Source organism: Equus quagga, unplaced genomic scaffold, assembly GCF_021613505.1.
Source record: "Equus quagga isolate Etosha38 unplaced genomic scaffold, UCLA_HA_Equagga_1.0 146_RagTag, whole genome shotgun sequence".
Taxonomy (NCBI): Eukaryota; Metazoa; Chordata; class Mammalia; order Perissodactyla; family Equidae; genus Equus; species Equus quagga.
In genome coordinates, this window is record NW_025796728.1 from 7,761,531 (window position 1) to 7,775,855 (window position 14,325).

A 14,325-nucleotide genomic window follows, 5' to 3' on the forward strand; every position below is an offset into this window, starting at 1 on the left:
AGGACATTTTTAGTAGTAAAAATTATTCCTGATTTTCAAAGATTTTTCTTTTTGCATAAGAGCAGAGGAGTTTAAAAATAAACAATGAGGCATATGAGCACAATAAAGCTGGCCCAAATCATAATGCAGCATTGTTAACAAACAGAAATTAAGTTTCTTAGAAAATATTGCTATAAAAACAACTAAAAATCTCTACCCGAATTAATAAGTGAATTTAACAAAATTACAGGATAACAGGGTCATTGTACAAAAGTTTAATTCATTTCTGCATACTACTAGTGATCAATTGGAAAATGGAGTAAAAAATACCATTTAAAACATAAGAAAAAATTCATCAAATATCAAGAAATAAATCTAATGAAAGACCCATACACTGTAAACTACAAAAACGTATCTGAGAGAAATTAATGAAGATGTAAGTAAATGGACGGATATAGCTTATCCACTAATTAAAAGACATGAGCCCAAATAAAAAACCCAAGAGGTTTTTTTAAGAATTGGCAGTTAGATTCTAAAATTTATATGGAAATGCAAAGAACTTAGAATAGCCAAAACAATATTGAAAAAGAATGAAGTGGGAGAACTTACCCTACCTTATTTCAAGACTTACCATAAAGTTACAGTAATCAAGATGGTGTGTATTTGTGCAGATATGCAAATTGATCAATGGAATAAATAGAGTCCAGATATCGATCCACCATAGCTCATGTCAATTTAATGGGAAAAGAAAAGTCTTTTAAACAGAATCTCAGATATGTTGATTGACAGCTCAATACAAAAATACATTCATAGTGTACGACTCAATATTTATGGAAAGCAAGACTATGGTGACTAATTTATTTTTGCCTCTGGGGGGCAGAGGGATGGATTGTAGAAGGGCATGAGGGATCTTTCTGAAGTTCTATATCTTGTTCTGAGTGGTGGATTCACAGGTGTTTATAATTTTCAAAACTCATTGAGTGGAGCACTTAAGATCTGTACATTTTGTTGGAAGTTATAACTTGATTAACAAAAAATCTCATGAGCATGAGCCAGGCAGGTGCCGCAAATAAGGGAAGCAGTCTGGGAATAAAGCAGCAGGAAACCATGAATATGGTGGAAGACTGGTGAGCCCCACCAAAAGAGGGGCTCATTGGGGGATTATTAGCGCTGTGATTTACTTGATGCAGAGGGTTCAGGCTTCATCTCTTCTAATATCGAAAGAAACTGGATCTAATGTTTTTGTACCTGTAAATTATCCATCCTGCAAATATTTATCGAGTAGCACTTGTGCCAGGTACTGTGCTGTTTCCAGGGAATTTAGTGTTAAACAAAGCAAACATGAGCTTTTCCCTCATGGAATTTACTGTTGGGACTGACCTTAACTTACTCCTTTTTTTACGTACTAGGAGCTGGGCTGTCTACCTCACATTATTCTCTTTACTGTTTTTAGTTTTATCTCTTAGTGTCTATTGGAATTTTCCATATTACACCACAGACACATAGGAAAAACAAAGGTATACTGAGTAACTTTACTGTTGCAAAGCAGTAATGAAACACTAAGAAATATCAACCCCTCTATCATACATTAATAGTAGCCTCTTTCATTTCTTCTTAGTAAACCAAATATGGAAACTTTTGCACTTTTGCATTATTATAAAGCCAAAGGTGCAGATTGTCTGTTGGTTTTTGTGTTAAATTTTTACTAACCAATTTAAAATCTATTCCTTCTGTGTTTGTGTTTTTGTTTGTTTGTTTTTGAACATTGCTACTGTTATGGCTTCTGAAATGTTTTTTAAGCTTGTCACTCCCTTTTTCACATCCTGTTTATGGCTTTCTACTCCAGCTGAATCCTATAATTCTTCTGTGTGCTGAAGAAAGCCCTTGGCAACATCAATGGGATTGCTCTCTGTTAGCAATGTTTTATTGTGGGATCTAAAATGTACATTGGTTGTTCCTAATTCTTTGTATAATTTTTCTTATCTTTACTGTCATAATTAGTAAAAATTGCTACTAGTGAATTTAAACTGTTCTTTTAAAATGATCATTTCATCAGAAATAGGCTTTTTATAAGTAATAAAAATGATCTTAAAAATGTCGCCTTTTCTCTTCCCAGTGTTGAGAAATGGTGCTTGGGAAATTGTTCACTGGGAAAAGGTAAGCATTGATTTTTATTTTGTTCCAGGTGAAGGAATGCATAGAATACTCTAGTAGATGTAATTTTGGTATATTATATAAGCAAATATCAAGAACTCCACTAATCTGAAAGCTATTTAGTAATTAAAATTGTAAATATACATGGCGTCTTCAGTTAAACTTTCCTTTACTATTTCTGCAACATGCTAGAAAGACCATTATCTTGAAAAGTAATATTTAGAACTTTTTGTTTCTTTCATAGTATATTTTGAGTACTGTTGTCATAGATCTCATTTAACCATGAACTGTTTTGTGTTGTGATTTTTTGCTTTAATCATCTACTGTCCAAGTAAAAATAAAAATTAGAGTTCTGTTTTTTCACATTTGTATATTTTACTGTACATTCATAAATGGTGACTAATCGTTTACACACTGCTAATTCCTTAAGAAAAAAAAAGTCTTACTAACTAAATGTCATCTTCTAATGAGCTGGAGATCAGTTTGTAACATCAAGAGGTTACTTTGCCCGTAGGACTTCTAACATGGCAATTAGTGAGTTGAGTCATAAGTTAATAAGTATTATCCAAGTGTTCATAGGCTTTTCAGACCTCAGTTTCAAAAGGTAAGCAATTATTATTCGTTCTCCCTTACTTCTGGAAGAACATTTAACCTCTAGTCATCCCCAAATGAACAACCTGTGTAACTTGGTAAAAAACTTTTGGAGGTGAGGCCACTCTCCCCAGGGTTCTTTGTTTCTGAGAGTGCTAGGACAACAGAGGTGTAGCCCACAGTCCGTTTATTTGCACTCCAGTGTTTCCCAGGAGGTTAAAGACCATGCCCTTGATTCTGTCTTGGGATGCTCATAGTCATTCTTGCATCCCTGCAGAGAATAAGATTCTCTCTGAATTAATTGCATTTTTGTTGATTTTAAATCATAGAGATTGACATCTCCTTTTCCAGATTATTTGAAAATTCACCACTCTCTCTCTTTGGTCTTTGACATAAAAGTAACAAAGGAAAATACCTTGATTGTGCTTTCCTTATTTCTGTAATAGTCACCTCTGTGGCAGAGGAGCAAGATAAAAAAAAGAAAAAGCTCAAAATACTGTTTCAAAAAAAGTTTCTTTTATGCTCTTGTCTGGCACTTGTGGATGTGAACATTTCAGAGAGAAGACAGGATATAATCAAAGAGGATTAACTGAATTTTGTTATAAGTAAATTTCCTTTACTAGGGTTGTCAGTGTAGTTAATATAAATGCATATCCTAACAAATTGACCAGTCTCTTCTTACCTAGAGTTCTTGTTCAGAAAATAAACAGTTGTAAAATCAAGAGATAACCATCTACTACTTTAAAATTAACTTGTTAAAATGTCTTATTTTCCTAATAGACTGTCATTTTTTCAAGATTGTGCTAAACCACCTGAATTATTGTAACTTACTTTTTCAGTTTTTCACAGGCAAAAAAATCAAAATACCAGCCCACGATTACCCATAATGATAGGATTTTCAGTGGTCTTGGCAGTCAGTGCCACACCTTACCTGGGCATCCCACCTTGAGATACAGAGGGATAGAATTTAAACTGTTGCCAAAAGTCATCCAACCAAAATGAGCTGCTGTTACTTAATAATTAGAATTAGGTAATTAATTAGAACTAATAAAGTTGGCTCAATGGTGAATTCAGGTAAATATTCAAAAATTAACAGTATTCTTTTGTTGGCTTACCAAGTTAGAAAAATATAGTGAAAAAGCGATCTCATTCCCAGTGGCATGTGAGATGCTTATAAATAAAGTTAAAATACGTATATGACCTTTGTAAAGAAAACATCAAACTTGAGGTATTAAAGAGTCATATAAATGTATAAATATGTCATATTCCTAGAAAAACTAAAAATATCAATTGTTCCAAAGTATTGGTGTAATATAATCCCAGAGAAATTATCATTTTTTCCTCGGGTTGACCAAATTATTCATCTTAACTTCAAAAATAAACGAGAAAATAAAAGAATATTTTGGATAAAACAAAGAATAGTGTGGAAGGATTGACTATAAGTAAAGGGGAAAGCAAAAGTTATTAAAGTAGTGTGGATCTGTTGCAAAAGAAAAAGACAGACATTGATGAATAGAGTAAAATAGAGTAGAATAGAATGGAAGAGAATGCCTTGAAATAAAGCCCATTTCATATTTGATGAAGGAGGCAAAAATCATCAATAAAAGGATTGTTTAATAAATCATGTTGGGATCACAGATTACTGGTTTCAAGAAATAACAGTTTATATCTAAGTCACAGCCTATGCTGAAATAAATTCCAACTGGCTAAAAGAGTTAAATTTTAAAACATTGCTTTTGAAAAACAAAGAGAATAAAAACTTTAATAAATATTTGGAGAATAGCAAGATCTCAAGATCTATGGAATTTGATTATATAAAATTTAAAACTAACACGCAAAAAAAACTGCCACGGGGGCTGGCCCAGTGGCACAGCGGTTAAGTTCACACGTTTCGCTTCTTGGTGGCCTTGGGTTCACTGGTTCGGATCCTGGGTGCAGACATGGCACCACTTGGCAAAAAGCCAAGCTATGGTGGGCATCCCATATATAAAGTAGAGGAAGATGGACACGGATGTTAGCTCAGGGCCAGTCTTCCTCAGCAAAAAGAGGAGGATTGGCAGCAGTTAGCTCAGGGCTAATATTCCTCAGAAAAAAAAAAAAATACCACAAATAAGGCAGAATATGGAAAATATTTGCACCTATATAAAAAGGAAATAAAAGCTGGCAGTAGGCAAAAAGAAATATAATAAGCAATCAGACTCAGTGTAGTATTCAACCCAATAATAAAAGTATAATAAATAATATTGATCTCATTTGGTATTTGTTACCACACAACGGGCACCATCTGCTCACTGTGAGGTGAAAGCCAATCGTCAAGTGGCAAGATGGTGGCAAAGAAACAGCATTTTATTCCAGCTTGCTAGCAAGAGGGAAGATGGCTGACTAATGTCGAAAAGAACCATCTTAAGGGGGACACAGAATCTTGAAGCAGTTATATAGGCCAGTGGGTTATAGGGGAGGGAGTTAGGAATGTTGACCCAGGAGTCGCCACACTAGATCTTTCAGTTTTTCGTTGATGATGGCTATCAGCATAGACTCTGTTCGGGGGTCATCACATTCCTGAGGAACTCGAAAGGATGAAGTTATCAACTTATCGCAGCTGGAAGGTACATGCACAACAGGGGTCATAAAATCTACAGAACAGGTGGATCTCCTGGAGAGTGCATATCCAGCTGGGTTAATTAGGCAGAAATCATTCAAAGTTAACAGTATGGTTTCTTTTCTACAACATGGCTTCCCTTATGTCAACCTTGTATTGAGCCAATACCATAGTCAATAAATAAAAACAAACTCATACTTCAGAATTTTTATTTTTATAAGTATTTCATTTATATACTGTGGTGAATTAGCAGTTCTTCATACTGACAACCATAAAAAGGGGGTTAGGGGAATTTATCCCAAGAAAATAATCATAAAGTGAGGAAAAACCTTGTATATGTATAAAAATGTTTACTGTGGCATTATTTGTAACAGTGAAAAGTTAGAATATGTGGATATCCAACAGTAGAGAAAGGCTTTATAAATAATGACATTCTACACTCTGGTATATTTTGTGACAAGTAAAAGCTGTAATTTCAAATGCTGTGGCAACACAGAAAAATTTTATACCGTTCATTCAACAAATATTTATTGAACCTATGTGCCAAGCAGTGAGCTCACAGCAGCAAGCAAGATGTATGAGGGTTCCTGTGTCATAAAATATAATTATAGATGAGAAGAACAGGACGTGTACACTAAGATGCCGGCTATGTAAAAATGGTTTATTGAACACTAAGTGGATAGACATGAAAGCAGCATTGCTTGTTGGGTTAGCCAGATTGTGGGGCACGTTCTTTCTTTAGCTTATGTAGTATTCTGTGCAATTAAAAATAAAATCAATAAACCAAAACCAAGAGTCTGATCCCATGCCAAGGTAATGTGATAAACCTTAGTGCAAATGGGCTTTAGTTCAGGGTTTTTCCTTTCTCTGCCTTTCTAAACATGTGGCTACTGTGGTTGCTTTTGAATGGTTCTCAAAGGACCTACAAATTTACACAGTGTACATCTAGTCATTCATAGATGGGCAGACTTCACCTCTCAAACATGAACAGTTCATCTTGCCAGTTATTATCCTGAAGCCTTTTCACTCTTGCTGAAGGTTAAGTTGCAAGTATCTGGTTTTTAAAGAAAGTATTGCAATTACAAAGCCCTATTCAAAGCACTCCATTTCCACTCTTGAAATGTAAACAGATGGCTTCTTTGGTCTTCTCACAAAGACCAGTTCTTCAAATTGAGATGCAGCTGAGTCTGTTCAAAGGTTTTTGAGATAGTTCCAGGTGGAGAATTTAGGTGAAGAATCTTAGAATCAACACATTCCTCTGGCTTGTAGATAAGATGGTGTGGTGGGCTGTCTGCATGTGTAAAACTCACGCTATACAGCTGCTTTAATGCATGAAGTTTCCACCATGGAATGTATTTCTTTGGACTAAAAATTTGTTATCTCCAAAATTCCCTAGTAAAAATATAAATATGCTGGGGCCTACAATTGGACAAAAACAGATTTTAAGTCAGTTTGATAAGCTTACGCTTTACATAATACTCAATTATAATTACTAATGTCAATGACTTGAGAAAGCTCAAGGTAGTGGCCTAAAGCCCTAAATATTTCCTTCAGTATTTGGGAGACTAAAACTGCTTTGTCATGATGTTCCTCCAATTAGAACATGTGGTCAAAGAATTTTTGCACACAAGAGGCAATTAAAGTACAATTCAGTGGTAACTAAGGTAGCATTCTCTCCGAGTGCCTTGTATGCAAAGAAATTATATTTCTTTACCTTGCTTTCAGTGGGTACTCTCGGAGTACTTTCACAACACTTTAAGAGCCAGTTTATGCCTATACTTGCTGTTTTTTATTTCCCTAGTTTGCCCTTTTGGGGGAAGGGGCTGTTTGATTCAAGGTCCCTAGCAATTTGTCAATTTTCAGGTGGTCCAGATTTCAGCTGGAATAAATCTCTTTTGAATTAAGGCATCCAGAGCTTGCTTACTTGGATAACCAGCACACGTACCACAGATGGGAAGACACCCTGCAATCTTCCCTAACCTACTCCTCCCCTGATGCATGAAGTAGACCACTGTGGGCTGTGTCTGCAATCATTTCTTATTGTGATTCCCACTGAGGACACCATTCTCTCCTCTCCCCAATAAAATGTTATTTTAGGATTCAAGGGGAAGTAGGGAGGGGAAAAAACAAAAAGGCTTTGCCAAAAAGAAAAAAGCTTTTCTTCTCTTGATTAAGTATTGAAACTTATTTTTAGATTCATTAGGCTACTAAAAGAGAGGGCAATATTTCATGATATAATGGGTTGACTATGAGTGTAGTTTGGTCAACAAGCCAAGTTGTTACTTAGTTGGAGTTGTAATGTTTGCCAAAAGCTCTGTGACAAACCTATCCCTTAAATTACTTCTAACAGTTTCTGACCATAGTATATCTTCAATTTGTTTTCAAGCCAGGCTCACAAAAAAATGCTAACATGTAGTAAAATGAGAAAGAGATTAAGCTGGGTTTTTAAAATTTAAAATACAGTGCCAGTTTCACTATATTTACTTATGCAAAATCAGGCTTTGCAGACAGTCAGATGTGGGTTTAAAGTCTAAGCTCTTTCTCTCACTGTGATCATGGGCAAATAACTTACAACCTAAAACTCATTTTCTTCCTCTCTAAATTATGAGTTATAACGCCTGTTTCATAAGGTCATCATAAGGAGTAATGATCATATGGATGATAATTTTTCCAGTTGTATTGAGATTTCCTTAAACTGGGTAAATTTCATTTGATAAATTCTTCCTTTTTATTTTTATGTCAAAGGGAGAGAATATGAGAAGTTGAGATGTCAATTAAGTGAATAGAATGAATAGATTTATTTTATTAGGTTATACAGCTGATAAAACAGACACAACATTCACTTTTTAAAGGATTGCCCCATGCTTGGCCTGACTCCTAGATCATTTTATGCCATTTTGTGAAGATAAGTGGTTCTTGTTTGCCAATTACAATTTTTACTGTATTCTATGCTTAAGTACAATGGGTTGTTTATTTGTAACTATCTTTCAATGCAGATAATTAACCAATTCCCAGTTTTCTTTCAGGTAAATGTTGGAGATATAGTTTTAATAAAAGGCAAAGAGTATATACCTGCTGACACTGTACTTCTCTCATCAAGGTAGAGATACCTACTGATGCTCAAACAGTGTAGAGGATGGTTTCTCTACCCTGCATTGACCTTATGATTTCTCCAAGGAAATAAGGAATAAACGAAGAATTTTAAACCTCTCTAACAATTTTGAATTAAGCATTAAAAAAATTGATTGGAATTAAAGGACTCTTTCATGTTTGCCATATAGAATAAGTGATAGGTACTATACTTTATAATTAAAAAGGTATAATTACAATTAAGAGTCTACTCTCCCTCTGGATATGTCCAGATCCTTTTGTGTGGACCACTAACTCTTGTGAGATTTCCTGTTGTTTATTTTATATAATACATGGATTGGGTTCTATTGATTTTGTCTTGCAATCCTCGTTCATGATAAATTCCTTTATGAGGCATTCGTATATCCCTCCAAAGATTCTTGATCTTTATGGTGCATTGGTACAAGAAAATGGATGAATGATTTCTTTTTTGTCATCATATCTTTTGAAATGCCATACTCTTTCAAGAAAAAATCAAAGTACTTTGCTCTTTAAGTTCTTTCTGGTACTGGATTTAGATAATTTTTGTTTTACTCATATTTAAGATAGTCATGAATTAGTATTCAGAACATATGGCACTGTTACCCTTTAAAGAATGTCACTTTCAAATGGTTTTAGGTTTAAAAACTATAAAACTAGTCCTACTATAAATTAAGAAAGAATGTTTTTAATGTTTTAGAGGTTGTTTATCATCATTTCCTTGGACAGTTTTATTTGTAAAATCTACATGTAAATATGGACAGTGTCCTTTTTTCAAAATCTGTTTAATCAGGTCATTATTTAAAGTGGTTGGACTTATGACAAGTTAGTGAAACTTAATTGAGCAAATAAGAGTTATCTAAATATTTATAAAAGTAAGTGTATAGTTAAAGTAACTATAGGTAGTTATATTTCCATATTTTATAGTCAGAAGCTTTTTGTGCCACTTACCTATAGGTTTTGATTTCAGGAAAATTAAAATTAATAGGTTTTTAAACCAGTCTTTATGCTATTAGTTTCCTTTGCTTATAGCTTTATCAGGCTAAGTGTCTAAAACAAATAAAGGTAATGGTCCACACATGGCCATGTGAGAATGAGTTTAACAGTGGGCTTACTGTCATTATCTCAGGTACTGGGCAGCATCAGGTACCAGATAGAGCTCTGCTTAGAAAGCAGAAAACCAGAGTTCTTATCCTGGTTTGGTGATTTTGAACAAAATACTTAACCTCTCAGGCCTTGGTTTCACATCTTTTAAAGTGAGAAAGATGCATTAAATGATTAAACTCTAATATTCCCTGACTGTCCTATTTGTTTAAATAGATAACATTTCATTTAAGTTTTAAGAATGCGTAACCAACAGAACAAAGTGCCGTTGATGGCACTAAGTAAAAGTTTGATAAATGTAACGGATGATTGACCAACTGAATGTCATATAACGAAATTCAAAATGATAGTAAAGCATTCCAGCAATTTAAGAGTGCTGATGTTTTCCTGATCAAACTTATAATAGAGATGTAACTTATAGAGAGCACTATATATGCTGAAGCATTAATTACAATGTTTTTTGTATACTCAAAAAGATGAATATAATTGACTATACTGCCCTGACTTTATACTTAATTCTAAGTTGAAAGTTTTCAAAATATTTTTCATCTCCTCTATCCAATCCCAGAAACTCCCAGTAAGCTCTATGCTTGTATTTCTTAAACTTCAGAGAATTTTACAGGATTTATTATCTCAGCATTAAAAACATTCACTGGTGGCTACCAATATTGGTAGATCAGAATAGTTTCTCTATCTTAATATGGCATCCATGGTGATTAACATCCTCTAAAGATTATTATTTTTACAAGGATTATCTGATTCACTGTTTTTGTTATTTAGTAGGATTCAAAGTATAAAGCTTTCACTGTCAGATATTTCTATCCAAGTAGCAAAATACTACCTTTCAGTTGTTTTGGTTTTTTCTCAAAAGGTTTTTGATTTACTTGTCTCTTTTGAATGTACATTAGCCCTAAGAAGTACGTAGAAGTTTTTGTCATCATTTAACAGAAAGAAGAATTTTGACTTTGTCCTGTTTTTAGCTATTTCACTTTAGCTGATAACTAGCTTGAGGTTGGAGTACTTAACTCCTAATCTAATATGTTCATTATACCACACTGTCTACTATCAAAATAAGGACATGGTGATTTTCACCTGCAGGTGAGCACCATTTAGTAGTAAGCATAAACAACAGCTTATAATATTTTAATTTCCATATATTTTTCAATTATTAATTACTAATAGTGCATCTTCTTTGAGGCAATTCTAAATTAAAGCATAAACCTAGTTGAAAGTTACTGTGTCTCATTGATTTTCTTTTTGAACTAAAGAAACTGCAGTTTTAACCTATATATGGGTTTGGAAAGTATAGAGTAAAATAACTCATGTTATTAAATCAAGTCAAAACAGGTTCTTGGTGTGTCTATTTCATGCCCTCCCTGAAAATTTAATCCTCGATTCAAAGGCCTACCCTCCCAAAACAATGCATTACATAGACTTAACATTAATTATTAAATAACTCAAAAGGCTGCAGTTACGCCTTCCAGCTTCCTAAGATCCATGTCTTTGCAGCTTTGCATTAAAATTAATAAGACATTATACAGTTAACTTTGAAAACAGTTTGAAATCAGAAAATGTTTAATAACGTAATCTTTTTAGGATGTGTGTAAGGGGGAGAAATAGTATAGTATACTTTTTTCTCAAAAGCCTAAAAAGTGATTTCCACGGTTATTTCTTTTCTTCTTGGGTAGGAAAAGACATACAATAGATGGCTTAAGAGTCAGGAACTGGAAAAAGGAAAATCTATAAGATAAAGTAGATTTCTATATAAAAATGTTTTTATTAATTTGATATGATATGCTTCTGAGTAAACTTTTAAAAATTAAGCTTTTGCATTAAAAATTGAAGATTGGGCTTAAATAAGTAATCCTCAAATATTTAGGTTTTCTTGTACCTTTAGACCTGATCAAATAAGTTTTGAAAAAATTGACATTAGACATTTTTATTAACATGTATTATTTTCTATAATAATTTCAGACTTTCTGTCTCTTTTGTCCATTTGTTTGTTTTTTTCTCTGTTATTCATTTTTTTTCCGTTTTAATTATTTTAAACTGGGACCTGTAGGTGGCAGTAGGGGAAATAGTGAAAGTGACCAATGGGGAACATCTCCCAGCAGATCTCATCAGCCTGTCCTCAAGGTTAGAGCCACTGAGTCGTACAGGATGTGTGTATGTGGATCCTCACCCTACACCAGAGAACAGTTTGCACCCAACGCTGGTTGAGTTCTGTGTCTCTTCCTTTAAAACACAAAACTTTTTTTCATCTCTTGGTGATGGACATTTCACAGATGTTTTAAAGGCCTTTTATGAATACAATGTTGGATGACATTCATCCCTCAAGTGAAAAGATTCAGCTCCTATTGTTATCAATAGGAGTCCATGAGGCATGCCAGTAAAGGTAGATTTTAATTTCCTATGCATCATTAATGTACATATTTAACAACATGCCTGAATACTAAGGCTTGATTTATCACCTCTCCACGACATTGTTTTGAACAATGTTAAGCTTTACATGAAAAAAAATTATTGAGAAATTTTTAAGATTTTAAACTTTTGTCTTATTCTTATATTCAAAATTTTCTGTACTATAGAATCCCTTCAGCAATTATGACTTTAATTTGGGCTTGTATAGGGTTTACAGAGGACCCCCTGCACAAAGCTGGATGTTGTACATTTTCTACCGCATGCTTTGGGATCAGTGCTTATCCCACTTGTAACTAGTGACAAAGTGCACGTTACTGTGATAAGTTTCAGCTGTCTACTAGTGTCTGTATTGTGATATGCATCTTGTTTCATTTTTCCACTTACTAATCAAAAAACCTGCTTTGCCTCTCTGACTGTAGTTTGTGTTTTGGATGTCATCCTAATTTGCTGAAATATTTATTAATCCAGCATGATTTCTGAGACTTCTTGCTGCCTTTTCATAGCACTGTTCAGAACTGCTTCAGTAACAGCTGTCTTAAGGGATTAAGAATGTGCTGAATTTGGATGTATATTGTATATGCCCACTTCAAATAGAAGTCAGCCACTTAACTTTCTAACTTCCTAGCCATTTAAAGTCCTAAAAATGTTGCTTTATGAAAAAAAAAGATGGAAATAGAATTAGAAGGTTATTCTCATTTTAATATGAGAATGGCCTTGGATATACTTACCTGTAAAATTTTAATGCATTTTACTGCCGAAAGATGGACCAACATAGTTCGTTTAGCATTTGTTTGTCATCATGCTTCTATATTATCAGAAGATATGTTTTATAATTTCATAAACCATCGATATTTCAAATGTATATATAAGTAAATTCCAATTGGGAGCAGTTGCCAGAAGCAAATTATTATTGTGACAGTAATAAAAAATAAAACTTTGAATAATTAATAGAGTGAAAATATAAATATTGAAAACTTCTCCAGTTGGGAAAAAGTTTCAGCCCTTATTGGGGGGAAAAAAGTCCATAAAGTAAAGTGGAGAACTTGCAAAGTTACTTTAAAATGAATCTGTAAAATATTTGATTATTGATCATGTGTTTCAGTAATTTTCACAAATCTTCAGGTCACAAAACTAAGCTACATGCCCATTTCTGAAACTTGGAATAGTCTGTTTTACACACATAGAAGTTGGAAGTTGATTATAAAATTCCAGGTGTTTGTGCCATAGAAATTTCTTTCTTTCTAACTTTGAGTACACATGCTTATCAGAGATTACTTTCGTAGTTACTTACATGCTGTTAATTAGGCTTATTAGATAACCAAGTGCTAATAGGATTGATTTAATTTCAAAATGTTTTTCCTTATAGTTGAGGATCACATTGTACAGTTGGGCTGCAAGCTCACGTGTCTGCCACTGCTGGGCAAGTAAAGTTGGAGTGTGAAGGGGCAGCATGTAAGACGGCCCCGAGTGTGGTGCCTGTGATAAAACTGGAGAACATGGGCCCCTTACGCCAGCCACTGCACACTAGACTTTACTAGGGCTGTCTGGTGGGGGCCCATGCAGTGGATCCTCTGCGTTCAGGTCAGGGAGCAATATGGCCAAGTTGGCTCATTTTAGTTTTAACTTTTACTGCCACAAGAATCTCTGGAGCAACTTTAAGAAATAGGAGAACAGGAGCAGAAAAAGTAGGGAGAGAAAAGTGTACATCTCCTTTCACTGTAAAATCTGTTCATACAGTTTTTTAAAGTAGCCTTAAAATTTAAATATTATAGTTCATGCGATCCTATTCATCTTTTCTAAAAGGGTGGTAAATGCAAGTTTGTAGAAGCAGCAAGCTGGAATTTTCTAATCAACCACTTTCCTTAACCAACTTACATGTGGGCATGAGCATGAAATCTCACTTGATAATTTGAGCTAAAGATAAATTTGGACACAAAATTGGTTCACATTTCAGTTACAGTCTGTGTTGTGTCTATATGGATGAACAATTTAAATATAATGTGACAAATCTAATCATTTACATTATCTTGACGATCAGTACTGATTGTTGTCAGGAAATTGCTTCTGGGTCCTTCTGGCTGAAAAGCTGATCCATGAGTTGTTATGCATGGTTCTGCCTCACAGCATCTTGCTGTTAGAATGAAAATCATCCAGAAACTAGATGATTAAAGCTTTGTTTAGAACGAAAGGCTTCAGAGAGTCTGAGCATTTAAGTAAGTTATTATTATACTTTTCTTCCCTCGCTAAATCTTTGTGCTTTTCAATTTTAAACAACAGTGAGCCCCAGGCTGTGTGCTACATTGAAACATCCAACTTAGATGGTGAAACAAACCTGAAAATTAGACAGGTAAGATCTAATGCAAGTCTGT

General features: G+C 34.1%; 1 protein-coding gene across 3 annotated transcripts in view; it reads left to right on the forward strand.

Annotated features, from left to right (window-relative positions):
* Positions 1-14,325, forward strand: part of LOC124232959 (phospholipid-transporting ATPase IA) — a 220,917-nt gene that overhangs the window by 49,585 nt on the left and 157,007 nt on the right. The window contains exons 6-8 of one of the 3 annotated variants that reach the window (XM_046649924.1): positions 2,096-2,136; positions 8,350-8,423; positions 14,234-14,303. In XM_046649924.1, coding sequence (XP_046505880.1) covers positions 2,096-2,136; positions 8,350-8,423; positions 14,234-14,303 — 185 coding nt within the window. Of the gene's footprint in view, positions 1-2,095; positions 2,137-8,349; positions 8,424-11,597; positions 11,672-14,233; positions 14,304-14,325 lie in introns of all 3 variants that reach the window. The other 2 variants (XM_046649923.1, XM_046649925.1) reach the window with 2 other exon arrangements.